The following is a 25,504-nucleotide window of genomic DNA, read 5'->3' as shown; positions in this document are numbered from 1 at the left end:
TCCCAAAGCCACGTGTAAAACAGTTTAAACCCTACAACCTGAATCAACATCAATCAATGGAAAGCACCAATGTTCGGGGAGCTGTGTGTCACACGACAAACCTTGGCGTAGACTCCTGAACCACTTTTTTGGAGGTTTTGCGAACAGAATGTGGAGTGGGGCAGAAAAGGTCAGAAAACATTACTCATTCAGATGCCTTAGTCCAGGGCTAGTGAATGCATCACAACTGGCACAAGTCCATAGACCAAAGTTTATAAAGCTTTATTGAACATTAACAGCTGTGCAGTGAACAAACAATACAATGGTCTGGAAGTTTCACAGCTGGTTTTAGTTCTAACGTCCTGTGAGAGAACAGCAACCATTTCTGCTGTTCTCCAGTAGATGCTTGTGTGGAGACAAATGGATGGCAGACAGGAACATAACTTTGAAAGTTTTTAGACCCAGTGTATTTCAAGAACTGGTTAAGTTTCTCACAAGCAAACATTTGCCACAGCAAGGAACACCATTCCCTCTGGGAGCTTCTGCTATGCATTGGAACAGATGAGCAGGAAAGAAAGCAGTACAGCAAGTGCCACCAGGGAAACCTCCCTTAGGCTCCCCCAAACCAGCCTGCCAGGAGAGAATAGAGATCCCAGGACTGCTCACTATCCATTTATTGCTCCCTCCCTCCATTGCACATTCCCAGTGGCTGCTTTGCTTAGGACAAAAGAAAATGCACAGACAGCCCCGGCCTGCAAACACTGTCAGTTAAATGGATACAACCATTTGCTATTTTGAACCACCCCACATCATGCTTACTAAAAACTTTGAATCCTCCCTCCCTGTTCTCTCCTCATCATTTCAGCTAGCAATGCTGACAATTTTAAACTAACAGTGAAATTAAAACAACCCCAAACACCACAGCAGAGCATGCTTTGTATCCAAAGAGTCAAGACCTCAGTAAACTGGAAATCCAGCAGAGAGAGGCAGGCTTTGATGCCTGTGAGAAGCGCTTTAAAAGCAGCATCATGACAACTCAAAGTTTTTTCAGTTATGATCTGGGAGAATGCAAGTAGTTCAGAAAACACTTGGCGCTGCGCACAGTTTTCAATTTGGCATGATGAGCAGGAGGAGATGACTCAGCAGTCTCTGGCTCCAGCAGCTTTCAGCTAAGTGCATCTGTTAGCTGTTGCAAGTCCCCTTGAACAGCAGTGCAAAGACGACTAGCTTCCCCGCAAACAGCAACATGGAAACTCTTCTAACTGCTTCAGCAGAACTGGTGGGCCCAGGCTCCCACAGAGACAGCTGTGGCCTTATACAGACAATTGAGAGACGAACACAGATGACCACCAGGCAACAGCTGGGCAGGTCCTTCTTCCACCACTTCTCAGAGGGGAGGGCCAGTGTACATTCCCAGAAATAAGGGAAGGGAAAACATAAAACTCTTCTGCTTCTAAAAGCAGGTAGCAGTGCCAGAATTCACACAGTAAACAACTGACATCAAATATCATATGCAAAGTGGGAGGGCTGGTCAGGAATTTGCCGCAGTAGTCCACACACGTTATAGAAAACAGGCTGCTTGTAGTCCAGTCACATGCCTAGCAAGCCCTCCCTCCCCCCAACCCCCCACTCCCCTCTTTAAAAGCAAAACCAGAGCTGTCAGCAAGCTGGAGGAACTTTTAGGTACCAACTATACTGGGATCATGAGCAGACTCAGGCAGCTGGGAGCCACTGCAGTGATACAAGAAGCAGTTCCCCCAGCAGCTGTAGCAGATGAGGAACAAGGCTGCCAGGAAGACCAAGGCACAGATTGTGCATGGCTTCCGCTCCAGGAGGAAACTCAGCAGATAGAAGCCCATGAACATTGAGTGACTGAACCATAAAGCCGGGTTGAGGGGCTTAGGAATGAGGAGGACAGGCAGTAACCACTGAAGGCAGTACATAGCGGCTGGCAGGCAGGGACCCAGGGATAGCAGCAATCAGAAGCACTCCTAGAACTTTTTCCTGCAGCTCCTCAGGTGAGCAGGATTCCCAACACTGTTCTGTAACGTGAAGATAAAGCTTTAAAAAGAAAAAAGAAAAACAGTTGGGATTAGAGTAATGTGCTAGAGAGGCCAACACCAATTCTCCTTATACACCGAGTCACTTATTTGCTCCCAACCTACTGTACACTGACAATCACGGCACTGTTTTAACGTGGTTTAGTATTAGGAGTTCCCCACACTGAGATCCCAGGCTGCACTACAGTCTCCCGGGGAAATGGTGGAAACACCACCAACTAGTACATAACATTAGATAAAACATTTTAAAAAATGTACAATAGGGAGGCAAGCCTGCATCGACAAGGAGATGGATTTGGTCTAACTTCCTGGTCAATGCTTCTCTTTCCCAAAGGCCAGCTGTTATCTGTGTCACTGGCTCAAATTCTAACAAAGTCATAAAAAAACCCAGTCCCTTCGTGCAGTGTGGGAGGCTAGAGGGAAAGCAAAGGATTCCATGGGGAAAGACTAGAGCGGTTGGTTTTCCTACTAATGTGTATGCTCAGCTGAAACTGTCCAAAGAGATTTGGAAGGTGGTGTCAGCAAGTACACTTTACGAAGATCACCGCACAGGGGTTATGTGGGAAGTAATGGAAGACAAGGAACAGAATCTAATTTTGCTTCCAAAGGGGAAATCACATCTGTCTAATAGGCACATCTGGAAAAATGGTTCAGCATAAGGCTGACGGCATGTGAGAGGGACTGTGATGATTGATAAGAGCTTCACATCTGAACTGAGGATGGGATCATGGGAATCTCTCCTTTGCCAGGTTGCTTCTTGCTTTCCTGTCTGCACCTAAAGTGGGAGAATTCTACCAAGTCTGCTCTGCAGTCCTGCTCGTCATTCCTTTGCTCAGCAGCTGCAAACCCAGAATCAATTTCACACAGATGCAGGTACTGCAAAGAAAGCCCTTGGGGAGGAGGTAAAAAGCAACAGTGAAACTCAGTTTCTCTCAGCAACTTCTTAAGAACTTAGAAAAGCGAAAGCTGGGGTGGAGATCAGAGAAAGATGCCTTTGTGGCATTTGGACACATTGTTGAAACACTCATCTTGAGCACATCCATGTACCATCTCCTCTCCACACACATGGGTCCATTAAAAAGTCCCCCCAACTCCAAACATAGTATGCATCTTCTAATGCAGCATTCTGACAGCAGAGATCCCAATCATGCAACATGAAATTCAAGCCATGTGTAGCTAAACTCTGAATGATGACAGCACGCACACTACACTTCAATGAGAAAGACTGTAAATCCTTCAGGCAGAGACAGTCTAAGCCAGACACACACATTCAGATCAGAAAAAATACACTGATGGATCAGATATGGGACAATCTCAAAATGACAGTGTTTATACATAAACATAGGATTTCCTTCCTTGGATTATCATAATAAAACCATGTGAAAGCAGCATGTTTTGAGAAGGCATCTGAATGGAGAGGGTGGCCAACCAGAATACTAAGTTGCATTCCTCCCTTCAACAGATCAGCAGCAGCCGCAGTGAGCAATCTAAGCAGCTCAAGCTAGAATACATAGCTCTAGATAGAATTTGACATCCAAGGATCTCAAAGTACTTTAGAAAGGAGGATATATTTTCAGTTTACAGATAGGGGAAATGGATAGAGAAAGAGGATTCTGAGACTTACCCAAGATCACATAGCAAGTCAATGGTAGGATTAGAGTACTAGTCCTGGTTCTGACTCAGTATCTTGCTGAAACAATACACACAAGGTGCAGTGCTGGTAAAGGGAAAAAGGCACAGGCAGCAGATCTCTCCACAGGGCTAATGAGAGCATTTATACAGCACCTTTCATCACACAGTGCTTCATAACTACACTTATACAGCACAGCTGAAGGGGATGGCAGGCAGCCAAGGCACAAAAGGGCAAGGGAAACGTGTGACCAAGGACAAAAGGACAAGCCCCTCCTCTTAGAGAATTGCAAGGGGTTCTAATGATCATGCAGAGTAAACACGTTCTTGGTTTATAACGGCTTGTCCTAAAGATCCTTCTTCCTTCAAACACTAAGCTGCATGGTTCTCTCTTTGTGTCAGAGGGAAGAAGGGCTGAGCCGAGCCAGGCAGGAATAGAAACTGTAGTTGTAGGGGGACTAGTGGGACAAAGAAGCTGGGAAGATAAACAACATATTCCCTTGGCTAAAACTAGAAGAGAAGGACGGGATTTCCTGGCTAGGGGAGCGGGGATGAGGAGGGAAGATGGGGCTGCATGAAAAAGCCAAAACACGCCCACAAAGAACATGGTTTCCTGCCAAAAGAGAGTGAAGTCATAATAAAGATTAAGAAGTTCCCAGCCATGTTTGAGTACCTGCTCCTCCAGCAACAGCTGGGAACAGATTCCAGACTCATACGCAATATTCTCCCCATGCCACCAGCGAGAGGGTGCATTTTAATAGTGATGAAAGAGGAGGCAGCCCATTCATCTCCATCCCAACAGACAGCACATCATCAGTGTTTTAGATTATTCCTGGAGAAAGCATGAGGTGCTGATCCTGGGAGGGTGTGGTGGAGAGGAGAGAGAGTACTGTCCAGCAGAGAGCAGGGAGGTGGGGGTTATTTTATCAGTAAAACTAATGAGCTTATTTTCAGGCCTCACAATTACTAAGTTGTTTGTTTTACATGTCAGTATTTTCTAGTGGATAGAGCCAAGAAACAGAAATCTGACTCCCAAGTTTTTATTCCTGCTTCCAGCTGTGTCCATGGGCCATAGTTAGTTAATAAGATAATACTTACCTATATGACAGAGGTGCAGAAGGGCTATTAACCTTTGTAAAGCCTGTTGAGATCCTCAGATGAACGTCATTATAGAAGCTAAGTATTAGTTAGTTCCTCCCCAGGGTAAGTGTTCACAGAAGTGAGCTGGTAGCACAGCTCACAGGGAGTGGAGCAGCTAAGTCACTGCTCTTCTCCCTACTCAGACACTCACTTTTCACTCCTATCTATTCAAACATATGGTATGATAGCAGGCAGTAAAACAATTGTGGCAAGTCAGTGCTCTGCAGCTCTCCTTGAATCCTTCTAAACTGCTCCATATCATATGCACAACATGAATCTTATTGTTACTTATATAGCAACTTTTGTCCTCATGTACCCCCCAAAGCACGTTACAAGCTTAACCGTTATATAAAGTATACACAAAAATCACTATTTCCACCAATGGACTGCAGTGTATTGAAGCACATGGTACAGCCGTTGTGCCCTTTAAGGCTGAGAGCTGTAGTTGTAGGTCACATGTTTGCTCCTAGTTACGTGCCTAAAGGCAAACTCATAAGGCTTCTCTCTCTTAGGCGAGAAGCAGCCAGAGGAAGGGGGCGGTCTCTGTACCTGTCAGGTGGAAAGCATGACAAGAAGACACCTACAGGGAGCAGGAGCTGGCTGGAGAGAAACCTCAGCTGGGTAGGGCTGTGAAGTCCTAGAGATAAATGCTAACATACGACCCTAAGGGGTAGTGAGACTATATTGGGTTGCTTTATTGAGACACCAAGATTCAAAACATAAAAGAGCTCTGAGCAAAGGAACTAGAACTATGCATTAATCTTGGGCATGGATTCCACCTTCCCTGGCTGGTGGATCAGCTGTTAATAGTAACAAATAGTCTTTTCCACCTCTTTTTCCCCACCCACTCAAGTCCGATGCGGCTATGAGAGTGTCCCATGGGGACTTTGGTCATCTTAGCCATATCACCTTTCTTTTACTAAAAGGTGAAATACTTATTTTGTTTGTGGTCTTTGACACACAATTTCTTATCTACTTACAAGAGTATTTTAGAACTGTCCAACTCTGCCTAGACTCTTAAGCAATAGTCTGAGGCAGGGACACAGCAAGCACACCAAATCCCTGCCCGATTTTCTCTTTTTCCTCAAGGAAACTACAGTTATCTGCTCTTGACCAAGAGGAGTAGATTGCCAGGTACTGACAGCAAGTTATTAACTGCCATACACCAACATTTCATTGTCTGTGCTTCCCCTTCTCACAATGGCATTCTGCTTCTTCCAAACCTGCTGATCTCATTCACCTCTGACTCATCTTTCATTGACTCCTTGGCGAAGATGGTGCACTGTCATCTTTACAGATTGCAGTCCTTATAGTCACTCTCATCTGGTTTGTCAGCCAGTCTTGTTAGTCATTCAAGGAACAGTGACTCCTCTGAAACCTTCACAGCCGTTAGGATCACTAAGTTTAACTTTACACCCCTGAGTCAGAGGCGCACAAAGAACTGCCTTAACATTCTCACTGCACTCAACAATTCACTGTTCCTTTCTATGATCTCCAGGCAGCGCGTTCGAGTCTCCTACCCTAGAGTTCCTGCAATACCCTCAGGGTCTGAGCCACCCACCACATCAGAGCTAAGCAAATACAAATGGTTTTCCACAGTCGCTCATGCTCATTAGTGAATCCACACCAGTCATGCTCACATTCTTTCTACTTGCTCCCATGAACAACATTTAAGCACCAAGAGGATAATGGGGTTATGGGAATAGCCAGCATGGATTTGTCAAGAACAAATTATTCCCAAATTAATCTAATTGCCTTCTTTGACTAGGTTACTGGCCTGGTGGATTGGGAGAAGCAGTAGATGTGATATATCTTGATTTTTGTAAGGGTTTTGACAGTCATACATGACAGTCTCATAAGCAAACAGGGGAAATGTGGTCTAGATGAAATAACTATAAGGGAAATCACAACTAGCTGAAAAACCGTACTCAAAGTGTAGTTATCAATGGTTCTCTGTCAAATTTGGGGGATGTATCTAGTGGCGACCCACGGGGTATGTCCCAGGTCCAGTATCACTCAATTTCATTAATGACATGGATGATTGAGCGGAGAGTACACTTATCAAATTTGAAGATGATACCAAGATGGGAGGAGTTGCAAGCATTTTGAAGAATGATGTTGGCAAATTGGAGAATTGGTCTGAAATCAACTAAATTAAATTCAATAATGACAAGTGTACAGTCCTACACTTAGGAAGAAAAAAGATCAAAAGCACAACTACAAAATGGGAACAACAGGCTAAGTGTACTGCTGAAAAAGATCTGGGGGTTATAGCAGACCACAAACTGAATATGAACGTGATGCAGCTGAGAAAAAAAGCTAAAATTCTGGGGTCCTCTAACAGGAGTGTGATGTGGAAAACACAGGAGGTAATTGTTCCTCTCTTCTCAGCATGGCTGAGCCTCAGCTGAGTACTGTGTCCAATTATGGGCGCCACACTTTAGGAAAGAGGACAAATTGGTGAGTCCAGAGGAGAGCAACAAAAATTATGAAAGGTCCAGAAAACCTGACCTATAAGAAAAGGTTAAAAAAACTGGGCATGTTTAGTCTTGAGAAAAGAAAGCTGAGAGAGCACCTGATAATCTTCAAATACATTAAGGGTTGTTATAAAAGGGTGTTCTCCATATCCACTTGAGGTAGGACAAGTAGTAATGGGCTTAATTTGCAACAAACAAGACTGAGGCCTGGTCTACACTACAAAGTTAGGTCAACATAAGCTACCTTGCATCAACCTAGCTGCACATGTGTCTACACTTAAAATTTGTCTCCTACCGATGTAAGCGTCTTGTTACAGTAACATAGTAACACCAACTCCATAAGGGGCGCTGAGCCATGGTCAGTGTACTGAGGTCCACACAGTGTGAGTATAAACACTGCTTTACTTATGTTGACCCTAACAGTCCTTCAGCAGCTGTCCCACAATGACTGACACTGACTGCTCTGGTCACAATTGTGAACTCCACTGCCCACAAGTCATGGAGACCAGAAGGTCTCCCCTTCCCCTTTAAAGCCCTGTGAATTTCTGAAGTGCCTTTTCTTGATTGTTCCAGTTGGCAGGCACACCCAGCAGCTCTCCATTGTTGCATAAAACTCCCCAGCTGACCAGGCTGGCTACGTGCTCCAGGCACACTTCCACTTGGAGTAGACAGGAGATATTGGATCTCCTGGGCCTGTGGGGAGAAGGAGCTTTGCAAGCACGGCTATGGACCAACCGTAGAAACGTGGACATCTACGAGCAGATTGCTCAGGAGATGGGGTACAACAGGGACCAGCAGTAGTGCCACGTGAAAGGGAAGGAACTACAATCAGGCATATCAGAAGGCTAGAGAGGTCAACAGTCAATCCGGTGCCGAGCCGCAGACCTGTCATTTTTACAAAGAGCTACAAGCCATATTTGGCAGAGATCCCACCATCACCCGGCACACCACCACAGATACTTTCTGGGAGCCCAAGCCATGAGGCCCTGGCATGAGCAGCAAAGATGATGGGGGACATGCAACATGGGGGTCCTGCTATGCCACAAGATAGGACCTGTTTGAGACTCCACCGCACTCCAGTCAGTCGAGAACGGGCGAGCCTGATACAGGGGAAGGAACGTTGTGTAAGTGTGTACATTACAGTGATGACACCCCCAACTTAACAGGACACAGCCATTGACTTTTCATTAATTTACTAGTACTAGAAGAGGTAGTGGTACAACAAAGAGGTAGCGCTGTTATTTGTTTTTCATTCCCCTGTAAAGTTAGGTAAGGGGCGGGGGGCTATGCAGAGCATTTTGTTTATGTACAGAGATGTCCCTTGAATCCTCCTGAGAGATCTTGATGAAACTTCCATGGAGGTTGTCAACTCTCTTGATGAAACTTTCATGCAGGTCCCCACTCTGAACTCTGGGGTACAGATGTGGGGACCTGCATGAAAGACCCCATAAGCTTATCCTTACCAGCTTAGGTTAAAAACTTCCTCAAGGTACAAACTTTGCCTTGTCCTTGAACAGTACGCTGCCACCAACAAGAGTTTTAAACAAAGAACAGGGAAAGAGACCACTTGGAGACGTCTTCCCCCAAAATATGCCCCCAAGCCCTACACCCCCTTTCCTGGGGAAGGCTTGATAAGAATCCTCACCAATTGGTACAGGTGAACACAGACCCTAACCCTTGGATCTTAAGAACAATGAAAAATCAATCAGGTTCTTAAAAGAAGAATTTTAATTAAAGAAAAAGGTAAAAGAATCACCTCTGTAAAATCAGGACAGTAAATACCTTACAGGGTAATCAGATTCAAAACACAGAGAATCCCTCTAGGCAAAACCTTAAGTTACAAAAAGTCACAAAAGCAGGAATATACATTCCCTCCAGCACAGCTTATTTTACCAGCCTTTAAACAAAAGGAAATCTAACGCATTTTCTAGCTAGATTACTTACTAATTTAACAGGAGTTGGAAGGCTTGCATTTCTGATTTGTTCCCAACAAAAGCATCACACAGACAGAACCCTTTGTTTCCCATCCCCGCCCACCCCCACTCCAGATTTGAAAGTATCTTGTCCCCTCATTGGTCATTTTGGGTCAGGTGCCAGTGAGGTTACCTTAGCTTCTTAACCCTTTACAGGTGAAAGGGTCTTGCCTCTGGCCAGGAGGGATTTTATAGCACTGTATACAGAAAGGTGGTTACCCTTCCCTTTATATTTATGACAGAGGTACTCTGCAATCCTCTCCCAAACATTTCTAGGATGGCAGCCTTATTTCTTCCTCTACCATAGGACACTTCTCCCACACTAGTCAGTGCTAACTTCAGCAGGCACCATTGCAGCACACAGACTAGCAGCACACAGGCCTGGGCAACTTTGGGACACCACCATCACTTGTGCTTTCTGTGCCTTTGTTACCTTCTGGAGTGAAATATCAGCTAAAATCATCACTGCCTGCGGAATATGGTGCTAGTATTCAGTACCAATACCCTATACTCTTAGTTTCATACAACCAAGCATTTGCCTCCTTGTTTTCCTCACCACCGGAGAGCCATACTCACCATGGCTGGTCCTGAGAGCAGTGGCTTGCCCAAGCACTCCAAAGCAGAAGTGTCAATATACCTGTCTTGTTTAAAACATCGCGTGAACAAGGAAAGAATTCTTAATCTTAGCTTTCATTTTCCATTGGAACTATAGCTCTGTGTTTTATCTGCAGCTTTTGCCATTGCAGCCTTGAGGGTTTCCCCCTACACACCCATTGAACACCTAAGCCAAATATGGAGGAAAAAGAAGATACGTTCAGGGAGAGTCTCCAAGCCAGTGCTGCGTCACATCATGAGCAAAGAGCCTGGAACGTGAATGTTGCAGATAGCCCAGAGAAGGAAAGAGTGGACAAGAGAAAGGCCCAGGGGTCCCAGCATGAAAAGGAGAGGGATATGTACCAGGACATAATGGGGCTTCACTGGCAGCAAACAGATGCTGCAGACTCTTGTGGACCTACAGGTTCAGCAATCTTGGGCTCACCTCCTTTGCAGGCCATGGAGAACTTAATTGCAATGTGCACGCACACACCCCTACATACCAGGTGTTTTCAGGGGCCTCTTCCCTACCAAACATTCCACCTGGGTGACATTAAAGGACAACCAACGCTTCACATACAGCAACTGTGGCATTCACAGATCAGTGTATGTGGATGTAAAATAGCCATGAATGTTCTTTCACATTGTTAATAAATTAATGGAATAGAACATAAGTTTTTAATGTATTTGCTTTTAAATTCCACAGACCTTTCTTTGCACTGGTTCTATTACTGAATAAAATTCTATTATTTGGAAAATAATTCATTTTTATTAGTTCACGAATATATGCTGCAGAGTGCCAAGCAGTTCTGAAATCACCCACTTGTTACTGTACAGTGTAACAACTCATAGGATCAGTGGCAAACAGTGTAATATCAAATGTATAGCATTTGATATCATAGGTGCACTGACAGTGGTATATTCACAGATGTACACCAAGCGCCACACAATTCTTAACAGGCCCCAAAACAGCAGGGCCAGGTAGAGCACAGTACACCACAACTCATTACTGTGGCTTGCTGTTTAAATGCTCTTTCAAAGCCTCCCTGAGCCGTATAAGTTCCTTGTATCTGGCTGCTCAAACACTGCAGACAGCTACTCCATCTCGACCCTTTGCCCCAGCAGCAACTTTTCCCCCTTTGCTTCATACACATTATCCAGGACACCAGGCAGCTCTAACTGGGACCTACCAAATTCACTGTCCATTTTGGTCAATTTCATAGTCATAGGATTTTAAAAATCGTAAATTTCTTGATTTCAGCTATTTAAATCTGAAATTTCAAGGAGGTGTAATTGTAGGGGTCCTGACCCAAAAAGGAGTTGGGGGGGGGGGGGGGTTCCAAGGTTATTGTAGGGAGGGATCTGCAGTACTGCTACCCTTACTTCTGTGCTGCTACTGGGAGTGGTGCTGCCTTCAGAGGTGGGCAGCTGGAGAGCGCCAGCTGCAGACCAGGAGCTCAGCTCTGAAGGCAGAACTGCTGCCAGCAGCACCACAGAAGTAAGGATGGCATGGTATGGTATTGCCACCCTTACTTCTGCGCTGCTGCTGGCAGGGCACTGCCTTCAGAGCTGGGCGCCTGGCCAACAGCCACCGCTCTCCGGTTGCCCAGCTCTGAAGGCAGCACAGAAGTAAGGGTGGCAATACCGTGACCCCACTAAAATAACCTTGTGACACCCCCCTGCAACTCCCTTTTAGTAGTCAAGGTAGTCAAGATATGGTAGTCTTGCACAAGACATGGTAGTCAAGCTGACACCCAGTTTGACAGTTGAAAGGCTTTACAGCAAGAGATCACTCATGTACCAGCAAGAAGCTGGTCAACTATTCAGCTTTTTAGAAACCCAAACCTCTCCCTGGAATTTTGAGGCACCAGGTGTCTCGAGTAAATGAGATCTCCCAAGTTAATTCTGCAAAGTTTACATATATTCATGCCAGAACTGCACAATCAAGCACTTACATACAGATTTACATGTTCAAAACGTATTATGAACATCAATCCATTCTCACACAGCACCCCCAAGGGGTAAGAACATTCTCCCCATTTTACAGATGGGGAAAATGAGACTAAGTTACTTGCCCAAAGTCCTGACTGTGTCACTAACTCCCTGCCCTGTGTTCACTATATCAAGTCACTTCAGGGGCTCACTATAAGATCCCTTCCTATACAGCTTACCTACAATACAGTTTCTTTTTACTACAGTTTGGCTGGAATAAAAGCCTTGTCAGGACCATATTCTAAATTAGATCTCTGCGTAGCACTGGTTTTTCTTTTAACAGAAGGTTTTGTCTCAGGCCATAGAGGCTAGAGCGTGTTTAAGAACAGTTCTTAAATCGGTCCTCATACACAGTTTAGCACCCAAAACACATGGGGCCTACATCCTAGTAATGCATACACTGACACCCAAACCACTGCAAGAAAAAATTAAAAGTGAACCCAGGAAGTACAAGTGACAAGTTTCAGGGAGCAGGTTCAGTTTTAGCCCAATCAGTAGCAAAATGGCTTATCTGGCATTCCATAAGGGGCCCTCCCCCTCTTTTTTTGGCATTGTTGGGGGAAGTGTATTTTTTTGTTTTGTTTTTTTAATTCTTCAATCCCTGGAAGATGAGTGATTTCTGGGGGCAGTACTTGTGTTCTTTGGCTGATCCTGACCATAGGTGTCCCTGCCTCCATTCTCCCAGAGGGAATATCTACCACCAAGACTCAAAGTGTTTAGTTTCCAAACAAGGATCAACCCCCATCACACACTCCATTTCTCTGAGCTCTCAAACTCCTAACATTTTTATTGTGCATCTGCACAGACATGCGGCCATACTCTGTTCTAAGCAGGAGAAAGAGTAAAGCATATATTCAATGCAGGTTTCAGATCACAGAATACAGAGAGCTGCCCAGTATTACCTTCCCCAACACCAAAAATATAGGCTATTTCAATGGCACACACACTATCCAAGGTGCTTAGTTAGGAGAGAAGCAACGCTAGGAGGAAGTTATGCTTCTCCATGTTGAGTGGGTGAGGAAGAACGAAAAAGAAAACATGCATGAATAGAGTTTTGGTACTATCTATACACAGGAGAAACTGTAGTTTTCATAACCAGCATAACCCTCCAAAAAGAGAACATGCCACTAGCTACTCAAACCATTGGATTACAGGTATTTCTGTTTTGTCAGGTGCAATAAAACTCCACCCCCACATTTCTTTACCTTTTATGAATAATTCTACTGAAAGAATTAGACATGGTCCACACTACAGAGTTAGGTCGACATAAGGCAGCTTACGTCGACCTAACTATATCAGTGCCTACATTACAGCCTTACTCCGGCTGATGTAAGTGCCCTACTACACTGAGAGGCGTAGGGCTTATGTCAGTGTAGTTAGGGCAATATTGCATTCCTTATATATGGGCTGTCGGCTGTTATTCAACACCTGGCCTCCCCAATCAGGCTGCTGTCAACTCCCCGCCAGGAGCCCTGCTGCCCCCCAGGGTCTCAGCTCCCCACCGGGAGCATGGAAACCAAATGGACTCCCGGTGCGGATCTACCTGCTGGAGGCGAGAGGCCCTGGGTGGCTGCCCAATGCCCCCAGCTAGGAGGGTGGAGGCGAGAAGCCCTGGGGAACAGCTGGGCTCCCAGTGTGGAGCTGTCCCTGCCCCCCCCACACACACACACGCTGCCCCTCTTCAGTCGGTGGAAGTGATCCTGGTGAGGACAAGCACTGCGGACAGGAGGGTACCGTGGACATCTGCCACTGCAGTAACTACTGCAGTGGCTGTTAAGTCAATCTAACATAGGTCGACTTAAGCCTCTGTACCAGATGACTGGAGGATAGTTAATATAACACCAATTTTTTAAAAAGGCTCCAGAGACGATCCTGGCAATTACAGGCCCATAAGCCTAACTTCAGGACCAGGCAAACTGGTTGAAACTAGTAAAGAATAGAATTATCAGACATACAGATGAACATAATATGGTGGGGAAAAATCAACATGGCTTTTACAAAAGGAAATCATGTCACAGATTCATAGATATTTAGGTCAGAAGGGACCATTATGATCATCTAGTCTGACCTCCTGCACAACGCAGGCCATGGAATTTCACCCACCACTCCTGCGAAAAACCTCTCACCTATGTCTGAGCTATTGAAGTCCTCAAATCGTGGTTTAAAGACATCAAGGAGCAGAGAATCCTCCAGCAAGTGACCCATGCCCCATGCTACAGAGGAAGGCGAAAAACCTCCAGGGCCTCTTCCAATCTGCCCTGGAGGAAAATTCCTTCACGATCCCAAATATGGCGATCAGCTAACCCCGGAGCATATGGGCAAGATTCACCAGCCAGATACTACAGAAAATTCTTTCCTGGGTAACTCAGATCCCACCCCATCTAATATCCCATCACAGGCCATTGGTCCTATTTACCATGAATATTTAATTACCAAAACCAGCAACCTATCAAAATTCTTTGAGGAAGTCAACAAATATGTACACAAGGGTGATCCAGTGAATACAATGAAGTGAGCTATAGCTCACGAAAGCTTATGCTCAAATAAATTTGTTAGTCTCTAAGGTGCCACAAGTACTCCTTTTCTTCTTCCAGTGGATACAGTGTACTTTGGCTTTCAGAAAGCTGTTGACAAGGTCCCAAAGGCTCTTAAGCAAACTAAGCTGTCATGGAATGAGAGGGAAGGTTCTTTCATGGATCACTAACTGGTTAAAAAAAAAAAGATAGGACTAAATTGTCAGTTTTTACAAGTTGAGAAGGGTAAATAGCAGGGTCCCCCAAGGATCTGTAATGTTCCAACACATTCATAAGTGATCTGGAACAGGGGACGAACAGTGAGGTGGCAAGATATGCAAACGATACAAAATTACTCAAGACAGTTAAGTCCAAAGCTGACTGCAAAGAGTTACAAAGGGATCTCACAAAACTGGGTGACAAAATGGCAGATGAAATTCAATGCTGATAAATGCAAAAATGCACACTGGATAAAATAATTCCAACTATACATACAAAATAATGGAATCTAAATTAGCTGTTACCACTCAAGAAAGATCTTAGAGTCATCATGCATAGTTCTCTGAAAATGCCCACACAATGCAGTGGCAGTCAAACAAGCTAACAGAATGTTAGGAACCATTAGGAAAGGGACAGATAAGAAGACAGAAAATATAATTATGTCACTATGTAAACCCAAAGTATGCCCAATCTTGAATACTGCCTGCAGTTCTAGTCACCCCATTTCAAAAAAAAGATATATCAGAAGTGGGAAAGGTGCAGAGAAAGGCAACAAAAATTATTAGGAGTATGGAACAGCTTTCATAAGAGGAGAGATTAAAAAGACTGGGACTGTACATCTTAGAAAAAAAGATGATGGGGGGAATATGATAGAAGTCTATAAAAACATGAATGGTGTGAAGAAAATGAAGAGGGAAGTATTATTTACCCCTTCACATAACATAACTAGGGGTCACCCAACGAAATACATAGGCAGCAGGTTTAAAACAAACATGTCACAACACAACAGTATCAACATGTGGAACTCATTGCCATGGGGTGTTGTGAAGCCCAAAAGCATAACTGAGTTCAAAAAAGAATTAGAGAAGTTCATGGAGGATAGGTCCATCAATGGCTATTAGCCAAGATGGTCAGGGACACAATCCCATGGGGTCCCTAAACCCCCAAGTGCCAGAAGCTGGGACTGGATGACAAGCGATGTATCACTTGAAATTGCCCTGTTCTGTTCATTCCCTCTGAAGCATCTGGCACTAGCCACCATCAGAAGACAGAATACTGGGCTAGATGGATCACTGGTCTGACCCAGTATGGCCATTCTTATGTTCTTAAGATTGGCACTTCATGCTATCTACCTGACTCTGAAAGGAGAGAGAGAAGACTGAGATACGTAGAAGAGAATGACAGCATGGAAAAAATAGCAAATGCATTTTAATTTTTCCACTGTAAGTTACAGATAATCATTGCAGTACTAAAAAAAATTATGTTGAGAGCGCACTGAACTACCACACAAATAATTAACCCACCATTGGGCTTCAGGTGACAGTACTGTCTCCCTATCACAATCTTAAGGAGAAAGATCAAATCAAATTAGTCATCAAAACAGTTGCACATTTAATCATTTTTCATGTCATCCATCTATGCTTGCACCTCAGTAGCAGGATTAACATATCATCCACTGAAATGAATTATATGCCTGTTATCATTAAAACATATTTTCTACATATTTGTTCAGTGCAAAGGGCCATACCAGCACTGCCTTATCACCCTAAAGAACAGCCAAGTTACAAGCATGGTCCAGCAATAGCAAAGGAATTGGATGTAATACATAAACAGGAAACAGAGCTACTGCTGTGTGACTGTCAAATTTAGCCCAGACTAGTTTTTATGAGAGACGTGTGCACAGTTATTTGTGGTTTTTTGTTTTAAAAAAAAACCCATAGAAAGCCAAGAAGTGGAATAAGGGAGATCTACAGACCCAAGGGACATGAAGGGGATAAGAAAAGAACTAGATGACAGATGATCCAAAGATGGGAAAGTATTTCTATCTAGCGAAATCAGTCAAATGGATCAGCAGAGAAATGGCAACAGAGGCCTCATGCCAAGCCCCTCACGCTGCGCTTCTCTGCGTAAGGATAATCTGCCAGAGCACATTGCTGTGTTCTCCACAGAGACCAACCCCTCGCCAAGCTGTGGGCCACACTTGCACTTCACACGTCAGTTCTGGGGAAAGCCTCTAACGTGGACCGTTGCAGAAAACAGGAATCTGCCCCGCCCCCCGTTACATATCACGGGAGAGCCCACGGCAAGGGAGGCACCGCGGGGTCCGGGCTCCAGAACTCACCACAGCCCTCGAGCAAAGGGAGACCCTCTCGCCGGCTCTGGGAGGCCGAGCCACGGTGCCAGCACGGCGGGGCGGGTGACGGGAGCCGCGCCGCGGGACCCCGGCCCGGAGCCCCGGCGAGGCCAGGCACAGGGCCGGACAGGGCCCCCCTCCGCCCGCCTGCAGCGGGGACCCTGCCTCCCCCGGGCCGGCGGGGGGGGGCGCTGCCTCCTCTCGGCCCGGGGGCCGCACTCGGGCTAGGAGAGGCCCCCTGGGGCCCTAGACCTCAGAAGCCCCCGGGCGGGCGGGCGCTCGCGACCCCGTTACCTGCGCACTCCGCCATGGCGCTCTCTGCGGCCCGGACCGTCTTGTTGCTGCTGCTCTGCCCTGCGCCTGCGCCCGCGCCCGTCACTCCCACAGGCCCGAGATTGCTGCTCTCTGCCCGCGAGTGAGGGGTCTCCTCTGGGGCTGCCTTTCCTACTGCCTGTCTCTATCCCGCGCCGTCTCACTCCGGTGGCCTTGCCCCCCTCAGTGGTCAACACACTCCTTTACTCCTCCTCAGCGCTCCCCGGGGAAACCTGGCCCCCTGTCGATGGTCTGGGCGTATTTTGATCAGGCACCGCTACGGACAGCCCCAACTGAGTGCCGCCTGGAGATTCCAGGCTCGTGCATATTGCAGCGTGCGAGGGCCCAGGGGGCGCTGCAGAGATCGCTGGAGCCTGCTCCGGGGCGGGGAGCTGGGGCAGGCTGGCCTCTCTCAAGGGCGGGGGGCGAGACTGCTGGGGGCATTCAAATGGCTGTGTTAATTGAATAGATCTCTGTGCGTGTCTGGGTTACTACAGCATAACCCTCCTCAAGCACCATTGCAATGGTGCATTTTTTTTAAATTAATAAACACATTTGTCTAGGGATGTTAAAGGTCCGATTTTGGAAGGCTGGAGGCCGCAGGCTGCCCTTGTGCATGCCCTGCAATGGAGCATGCAGTCGTGCGTGCGGTGTTGGTGGCTAATATCGAGTCAGCTCAACTGGAGCATCTCTTGATATCCTGTCCCCAGGGATCTCCAGGCTTTAGAAAACCTCATACACAATCCCTCCCACCCCCACCCCCCATACACACAATTCATATCACTCATGCAATGCAGTACATGGGAAAAATCCAAAATAGTTTATAGCCAGAAATATGAGCGTTGACTATGGTCGCATAGCTTGCATAATAGATATGGGGATGGATTCTCAGTTGATGCAAATTGGCATAACTTAATTGACTTTAATGAAGGCACACCAATTTACACCAGCTGAGACAGTGTTGCCAATTTCAAATATTCAAAAATCATGAATTAGGCCCCCCAGTTCATTAAACTGTCTTAGAAGTCATTATAACTATCTTATACCTTTATCTTCATAGCAGATTAAATGAAAACACTAGAACCAAACACCCTTGCACTTCAGTTTTAATGGCTTTGACCCATCTCCAGAGCTAGGTAGCAACTGGAGAGCCACGTGGCTGGTTTGTCATCTGTCTGTGGTGGAGAAGCATCATATAATGTGCATAGCAAAGAGAGGTAGAGAACACATTGCTAATGTTTCCAGAATTATAGGCTTCCTGTGCCTTTGTACTGTAGTGGAAATGTTGTTTGTTGATGTATATCTCATTCTGTGTAGCAGCCTCCATTGTAACATGACTGCAATGTGAAAAGGAGGACTTGTGGCACCTTAGAGACTAACATTTATTTGAGCATAAGCTTTCGTGAGCTACAGCTCTCTTCATTGGATGCAGTCCACTGAATGCATCCGATGAAGTGAGCTGTAGCTCACGAAAGCTTATGCTCAAATAAATTTGTTAGTCTCTAAGGTGCCACAAGCCCTTCTGTTCTTTTTGCGGATACAGACTAACACGGCTGCTACTCTAATGACTGCAATGTGTCATTCGTGTCTGATCACACTGTGAGAAACCAGTGTTGCCCCTTTGACCTGAATAACTAGCCAACACGGAGGGGGGAGGGGGACCTAGTAGGGTTTTCCAGTTAGGAGGAGAAATCGGTGACAGTGATGTATTTTCTTGGAAGCAGTTTTGTCTATTTACAAAGAATGTACAAAGCCCTGTGTCTCTGAATGCAGAAGGAATCAAATAGAAGGAAACAGCTTCTTTTGTTCACAGCACCAAGGGTACTCTTTTCAGCCTGCATCCCTGACCTCTCCTCAGGTTTCTTTCAGGGTCAGGCACTGTGCTTTCAACTGCTCTTTCAGGCTCTCTGCAGCCCTGTGTTCCTGTCCCCTGCATTGCACCTTGTGTCTTCATTGACACCTGTGCAAAGGGGGGGGTCGAACAGTATCAAATCAGCATGGTAGCACTTTCTGCTATGCACAGGTGTTGAATAACAGCAAGAACTTCACAGTGCCTTACCCAGACTCTCTGTCTAGGAAGCTCAGCCCTTAAAGTCAGCCCTAATACCACAGAGAGTTCCTGTTTGACTTTGGGCAATCACTTGATCTTCTGTTGATCAGTTCTCCATAAATGGTGGTAATAATACTTCCTTTCCCCCACCCTTTTGTGGGTCTCGGATATTTAGAGTGTATGTGCTCTGGGGCAGGGACTCTCTCTCACTACATGTATGTACAGTGCCTAGCACGTTGGGTCCTGATCTCAGTTAGGGCCTGTGGTGTAATGAAAACTGTGTTACAATTACAGGCTCTCACTTTACATTTTAAGGGGTTTCCTGGCCCTGCTTGCAGGCAAGGGGGCTCTGTTGTGAAGTGTGCGATCTGGAGCAAGGTGAGGCGAGTGGTGCCTCTCTGCCTTAGGGAACAGCCTGTTTTCTCTCTGTGTTTTGTTGTTGTGGGGAAGAGTTCTGGATTCTTAGAAATAAAGTTGTGTTATGTTGCAACCTTCCAGGAAGGGTATTTGGGGGAGGGGGGTTTCCTAACACTTTGTGTGCACGCTATGAACATAACAGGGCTGTTAGGAGCTTCTGTAATGCAAGTCAAAACCCTAATATGACCTAGACTGTAGTGCAGTTTCCCGATACAAACTCATAACTATGCTGTCTTAGTGACATCGCAAACAAACCTCCATGTTAGAGTGCTGATGTCTCTATCAGATAACTGTGTGCTGCTGATGAGGTCAGAGCTGTAGTATAGACAGGGCCAATCGGGGGGTGGAGGGGCAGGAGGACCACTTGGCCCAGGCCTCAAGCTCAAAGGGGGCCTCAAATTTAGACACTTGTTAATTTTTTGGCATTTGATACGTTTCTAAATTTGTTTTTATGCGTATCCCTATCGGACCAAAATGTGACACACTCTTTCAGCTTAGAGCTGCAAATTTAAGCAGGTAAAGAGCTATCACTGTTCAACTATGAGCTTTTGAATGGGCTCGCCATGCTTAATATCAATTGCGACATTGCACGAAAGCTAGATTTTTCCCCAATAATTAGTGCATTTGACCAGAAAAAGGCTAGAAAAGCATTTGTTAAATAAAAAAAGTCTCACTATTTTTGCAAAAAGAAAATGAGTACTTGTGGCACCTTAGAGACTAACCAATTTATTTGAGCATAAGCTTTCGTGAGCTACAGCTCACTTCATCGGATGCATACTTCATCGTATGCATCCGATGAAGTGAGCTGTAGCTCACGAAAGCTTATGCTCAAATAAATTGGTTAGTCTCTAAGGTGCCACAAGTACTCCTTTTCTTTTTGCGAATACAGACTAACATGGCTGTTACTCTGAAACCTGTCACTTTTTTTGGTACCTTTTTTATTTTTATTATGGCTAGGGGCCTCCAAAGCTTGAAGTGGCCTGGGCCTCTCTGGACCTCTGAGAGGACCTGAGTATAAACATGGCGTAGTGAGACTCTGGGGTGAAAGGACAGAGAGGACTTTGTGGAGCACGAAGCTCTGTTTCACTGCCCCCAGGTAAATTGCCAATATTCTAATGTGGTTCCCCGCTCCAAAAGGAAGCATTGGAGGCACTTGATCCAGCCTCCCCCATCAATGTCTGTACACCTGCTGTTCGGCATCAGCACAAAGCAAGGATGTCTGTATTTACATACCTGAGACCTCTGCCAATCGATACGGCAGGTAGTTATCAATGTCAGTTTAATTACAGCTGTGCTACTGTGGTGCCATGCAAAATGACATATTCCATTATTGTCTCATATGCGGGTCTCTTATCCCAGTAGGAGCCATGCTGCTGTCAGCACTAACATCACAGGTCCCGCTATGAATCCTCTTTAGCTCTATTTGGGGACTAATGGCAAATTAGGTAGTTCCCTGCTGGTTCTGTGCAAGGCTGGGGAACTCCACAAACCTGAACTGGCTCCATCACTCCCAGCAACTGCTGCCAGAAATGGGACAGTGTGTTTGAAACAGTGCTGAAAAAAGGTAGGGATCAAGCTGGCTTCAGGAATCCTCATGGCCCCTTACAGACTATTTGTGCTCACCTGCAACCTAAGGTCTGGGGCATGCTCACCAGCCCGTTGATGCTAGTCTGACCCAGGGCCTGTAACACATGCTCACTAGTGGGTTACAATAGCCCTAAACTTGTGCCAGGGCTCTTCTTCCATGTTGCAATGCAGTGTCAGAGGGTGAATGCGTGTGTTCACCTGTAACATCTGCCCACCTGTGCTTGCACAGATGATACATAGGTGAGTGGGTGTGAAACCACAGCCCTCTACCAGCCTGAATTCATTAACAACTTCACTGAGATGGTGCAAAGATGGTTGCAGCGTCACAATAGGGCTGCCTCCTCTCTATCCCCTTCTGAACCGTGGGACTTCAGAGCCCCAGGCTCAAACAGTAGCAAACCAAGAAATGTTCAGGTAAGATCTCCCCAGAAGGGACGGTAGTGTGACAGGAAAAAGCAAGCCACAGGCTCACCAAACACAGGAAGTGCTCAGTTAAGCTGCTGCTTAACACACAACACAACCTTAACTCTGCCCCCTAGGGATGCCAGCACCTTATAGTCTCGCTCTTGTGGGAGTGGGGTAAGACAACAATAATGGACTTGTTTAGGACACACTTTAAGGATGCCACCAACACGACTTCCATGGGAAACGATAATATGGACACCACCAGGAAAATGCGGGTAACCTAGAGAACCATAACACAGAACCCTAGAGAAAGAAACCAAACTCATCAACGTGACACTCAGAAGCCTGAACAGACCAGCACGAGTCTGAAATAAATGGCAGAAACTGGTGAATGTCTAGGCACCTGAGGGTACAGGAGGACAAAGAAGATACTAATAGCAAATCAAAATCAAAATGAAGCCCTTTGATCAATCCAAAATGAAATGGGGTTCGGGGCAATTTTCAGAGAATTACAGACTGAAACCTGAACATTTTGAATCAGAATGAAAACAAATTTTAAAATTTCAAAATCCTTCACACAACAAAATTTCCGTTCAGTGCACAGCTCTGGTTGTTAGCCATTTGAATGGTGATTGTGTGGTTGAAACGAAGAGGAGAGGCAGCTCTATGTGCCCTGCATGATGTCTGCCAGCTAGCTGCAATTACTCCTGAACCCTTTGTACTCTACAAAGCCTAATAAAGAGACAGTCCCTGGCTCCAGGAGTTGACAATCCTTGTGTCAAAGCTGCTGCACCGAGGGTCCTGTAGGACTGCATTAATAGGGGCCCTGATCTGGAATTGTGATGGGCATAAAGAAAGACACATTATTGTTAGGGGCAGGGGAGGCAGCATGATGTTCCCATTGCCATAAAGGACAGAATTAAGGCTGTGTGGTTGTGTTAGATTTTTAAAATCTTTCTGTTTTTCAATTCTAATCTGGATGGTCATGTCCCTTTACCTATCTTTTGCATTATTCTCCACCCTCACAGGTTGGATTTCATCAACAAACTGGTCTTTGCAAATATCTGCTTCTAATAATTTCCTTGTGCCCATTTAACCACCTTCATCACTTTTACTGTAGACAGTTGCTGGTCACTGCCATAGGTGCTAGAACTAGGGGTACGGGGGGTACTGCAGCACCCCCTGGCTTGAAGTGGTTTCCGTCCTATACAGGGTTTACAGTTTGGTTCAATGGCTCTCAACACCTCTCTCAAAAATTGTTCCATCATCCCTGGCCACTGTCATCTGTGCATGCCACAACAGGGTTACCTCAGGACATAGTCCTGGAAACACAACAAAATCTTAAAAAGAAAAGGAGTACTTGTGGCACCTTAGAGAATTGGTTAGTCTCTAAGGTGCCACAAGTACTCCTTTTCTTTTTGTGAATACAGACTAACACGGCTGCTACTCTGAAACCTAACAAAATCTTACTGTCTTGGCCTCCGAGTTTCTAGTTTAGTGCTTTGGGGACACCTTGTGGCTGGAAGGAGCCACTGCAGAAATGGACGTAGTTAAAACTTGGATAGAGAGAAGGGAAAGGAAAGAAAAGTAGAATGAAACGATGGTTGTGGGCAACTAATGCTTTTTCTGCATTGAGTGGGATGATGCTCCTAGACGAGTGATGACACCAGCCTTCAAATGTGAAACATCCCAGGTGGGTCTTGTAAAATTCTCCTGACTCAGTAGCCTAGGGCAAGCGGGGTTTTCTTGATGGGAAGAAAAATAGCAACAAGGTGCACTGCAGCATTTCAGTCTGGACTTGATAGGTTTTCAGGTTTAGTTTGCAGGGTGCCTTAAATAGAGGAGGTAGAGAAGCAGAGGCTGAGTGAATCTGGAATCTCATGAGATCCATCACAGGGGGAGTATTCCAGTGGTGAAACACTGACACTTTCATACTATCTGGTCCTGCTGCTGGGGTTTCATTGGGATGGAAGCAGTGAAGAAATCTTGGTAATGTTCTCTCACCTGTGTTTGCTGTGGTTCTGTAGAAATGGGGGAAGCCACTGAGGCAGGACGCTGAATTTAGGGGAAATGCACACAATCTGTTATTTAGGGTAGATGTACACAACCCAGAGAGATGCTGCCCGCAGTGTAGTGCATGACGTTAAAGAGGCCCTGCCTGGCCTCAAACCTGCCACTATATAGCAGACAGGTTTCAAAACAAATGTACTGTTTGCTACTAATTACTCTCCCTAGGGCCAGATATTACTTTTTAAAAATGAGAAAAAGAGAGGCTGATGGGAAGCTGCATATCTGGAACAAAAGGTGAGCCACATGGCTTGTGTGTCTTTAATTGCACAAGAGTTTGTTCAGCACTGCTACTGCCAGAAAACGCTGTGCCTCTCCAATCTGTTATACTCTTTTAAGCATAATCACACAATAGTGGATAAAGGAGAACAGGTTGGAATAGTTTATCTGGGCACTCAAGGAGCCTTTGACAGTCCCTCACAAAAGCCTATTAAGGAAGTAAAGTAGTCATGGGATGACAGGCAAAGTATGGTCATGGATTAAAAACTAAGTAATAGAGAACAGAGTAGGGATAAATGGCCAGTTTTCAACATAGCAGAGTGCCCAAGGATCTGCATTAGGATCATTATTATGATCTGGCAAAGAGAGTGAGCAAGGAGGTAGCAAGAAGTCCAGATAGCACAACTAGTTGGGTTAGTCAAGATGAGAGAACAATGAGAACGCAGCATGAAAGCAGATGAAATTAATTGCTGACAAATGCAAAGTGATGCACACTACAAGGAATAATCTGAGCCATTCATGCACTTTGCTGGGATTTAAGCGTCACTCAGAAAACAGAGCTGGTGAAGACCTCTGCTCAATAAGCAAATGAAAAAAAGCAAACAAACTGTTAAACGGATAAAAAGGATGGGATAGAGACTCCTACTACAATTAGGTTAGAAGTGGCTCACCCTCACATGGAATACTGGGTTCAGTTCTGGTCACCCCATTTCTAGAAATCAGAAGTAACAGAAATAAAGGGAATTCTGAGAGAGGTACAAAAAATGTCTAGAGGCCTGCAGAGACTTCATAGATAGAGAGACAGAAGAGACTGTGATTGTCTAGTTTGGAAAGGGAACATGGCAGAGGAAAATATAAGCAACAGGTATAGAGAAGGTCAGGAGGTGCTCCTATTTATCTTTCCATTTTGCTAGGGGACAGTTAATGAAATAAGGCAATCTATTTAAAACCGATATAAAGACATCTCCCCTCAACCCCCCATATTTAATCCATGGAACTCATTGCCACAAGATCTCAAGGACACAAAACAGTGTCAGACCCATGGATAATGAGAGCATCCTCAGTTACACTAGAGAGGGCAACAAAGATAAGGGATCTGAATCCTCATGCCTCCAATTGCTCAGAGTTGGGAAGAAATAATTGCCCACAGCAGCATTTCTTTCTCTAAAGCAGCTAGTTCTGGCCACTGGGAAACAGCATGGAGGAGGAGATGGAGCTCTAGGCTAACACTGTGCAGCTGTTCTTTTGTTACTCTTAAAGGATAAAAAGTTGGCAAGGACATACTGTCTTTTAACAGATAAACATTCCTGGCAATGACAGACATAGGGAGTAGCCCCTGAGGAACTGGGCAAGGCTCATGGGAAGCCCTGCTAACGACACTGATCCCAGATCTGGGCTGGGGAGATGCAGATCCTCTCTAGAAAAGGAGTACTTGTGGCACCTTAGAGACTAACCAATTCATTTGAGCATGAGCTTTCGTGAGCTACAGTTGGTAATAGCCCATCCAAAGTGACCACTCTCTTCACAATGTGTATGATAATCAAGGTGGGCCATTTCCTGCACAAATCCAGTTTGGGGGGGGGGGGGGGGGGGGTGAGAAAACCTGGATTTGTGCTGGAAATGGCCCAACTTGATGATCACTTTAGATAAGCTATTACCAGCAGGAGAGTGGGGTGGGAGGAGGTATTGTTTCATGGTCTCTATGTGTATATGTCTTCTGCAGTTTCCACAGTATGC

The 25,504-nt window shown here is 45.5% G+C and overlaps 1 protein-coding gene across 2 annotated transcripts; it reads right to left on the bottom strand.

Moving 5' to 3' along the window:
* Positions 1-240: 240 nt before the first annotated feature.
* Positions 241-17,210, bottom strand: LOC102940372 (BLCAP apoptosis inducing factor). 2 transcript variants are annotated; one of them, XM_037915723.2, is made up of 2 exons: positions 17,005-17,210; positions 241-2,040 (listed from the first exon to the last, which is right to left on the bottom strand). In XM_037915723.2, exon 2 carries the CDS (start codon positions 1,920-1,922, stop codon positions 1,659-1,661), a length of 264 nt encoding a protein of 87 aa, XP_037771651.1. In that variant the 5' UTR covers positions 1,923-2,040; positions 17,005-17,210; the 3' UTR covers positions 241-1,658. The 2 variants fall into 2 exon arrangements, with proteins under 2 accessions (XP_037771651.1, XP_027675385.1); XM_027819584.3 differs by lacking the exon at positions 17,005-17,210 and adding an exon at positions 16,699-16,923.
* Between the last annotated feature and the right edge of the window lie 8,294 nt (positions 17,211-25,504).

This window comes from Chelonia mydas, chromosome 13, assembly GCF_015237465.2.
Source record: "Chelonia mydas isolate rCheMyd1 chromosome 13, rCheMyd1.pri.v2, whole genome shotgun sequence".
Classification (NCBI taxonomy): Eukaryota; Metazoa; Chordata; order Testudines; family Cheloniidae; genus Chelonia; species Chelonia mydas.
Note: the sequence above shows the minus strand (reverse complement) of the source record. Positions and strands in the feature narration are given on the sequence as shown.

Excerpts from the sequence above, each read along its gene's own strand:
- LOC102940372 (XM_037915723.2), bottom strand. The coding sequence starts at position 1,922 with ATGTACTGCCTTCAGTGGTTACTGCCTGTCCTCCTCATTCCTAAGCCC.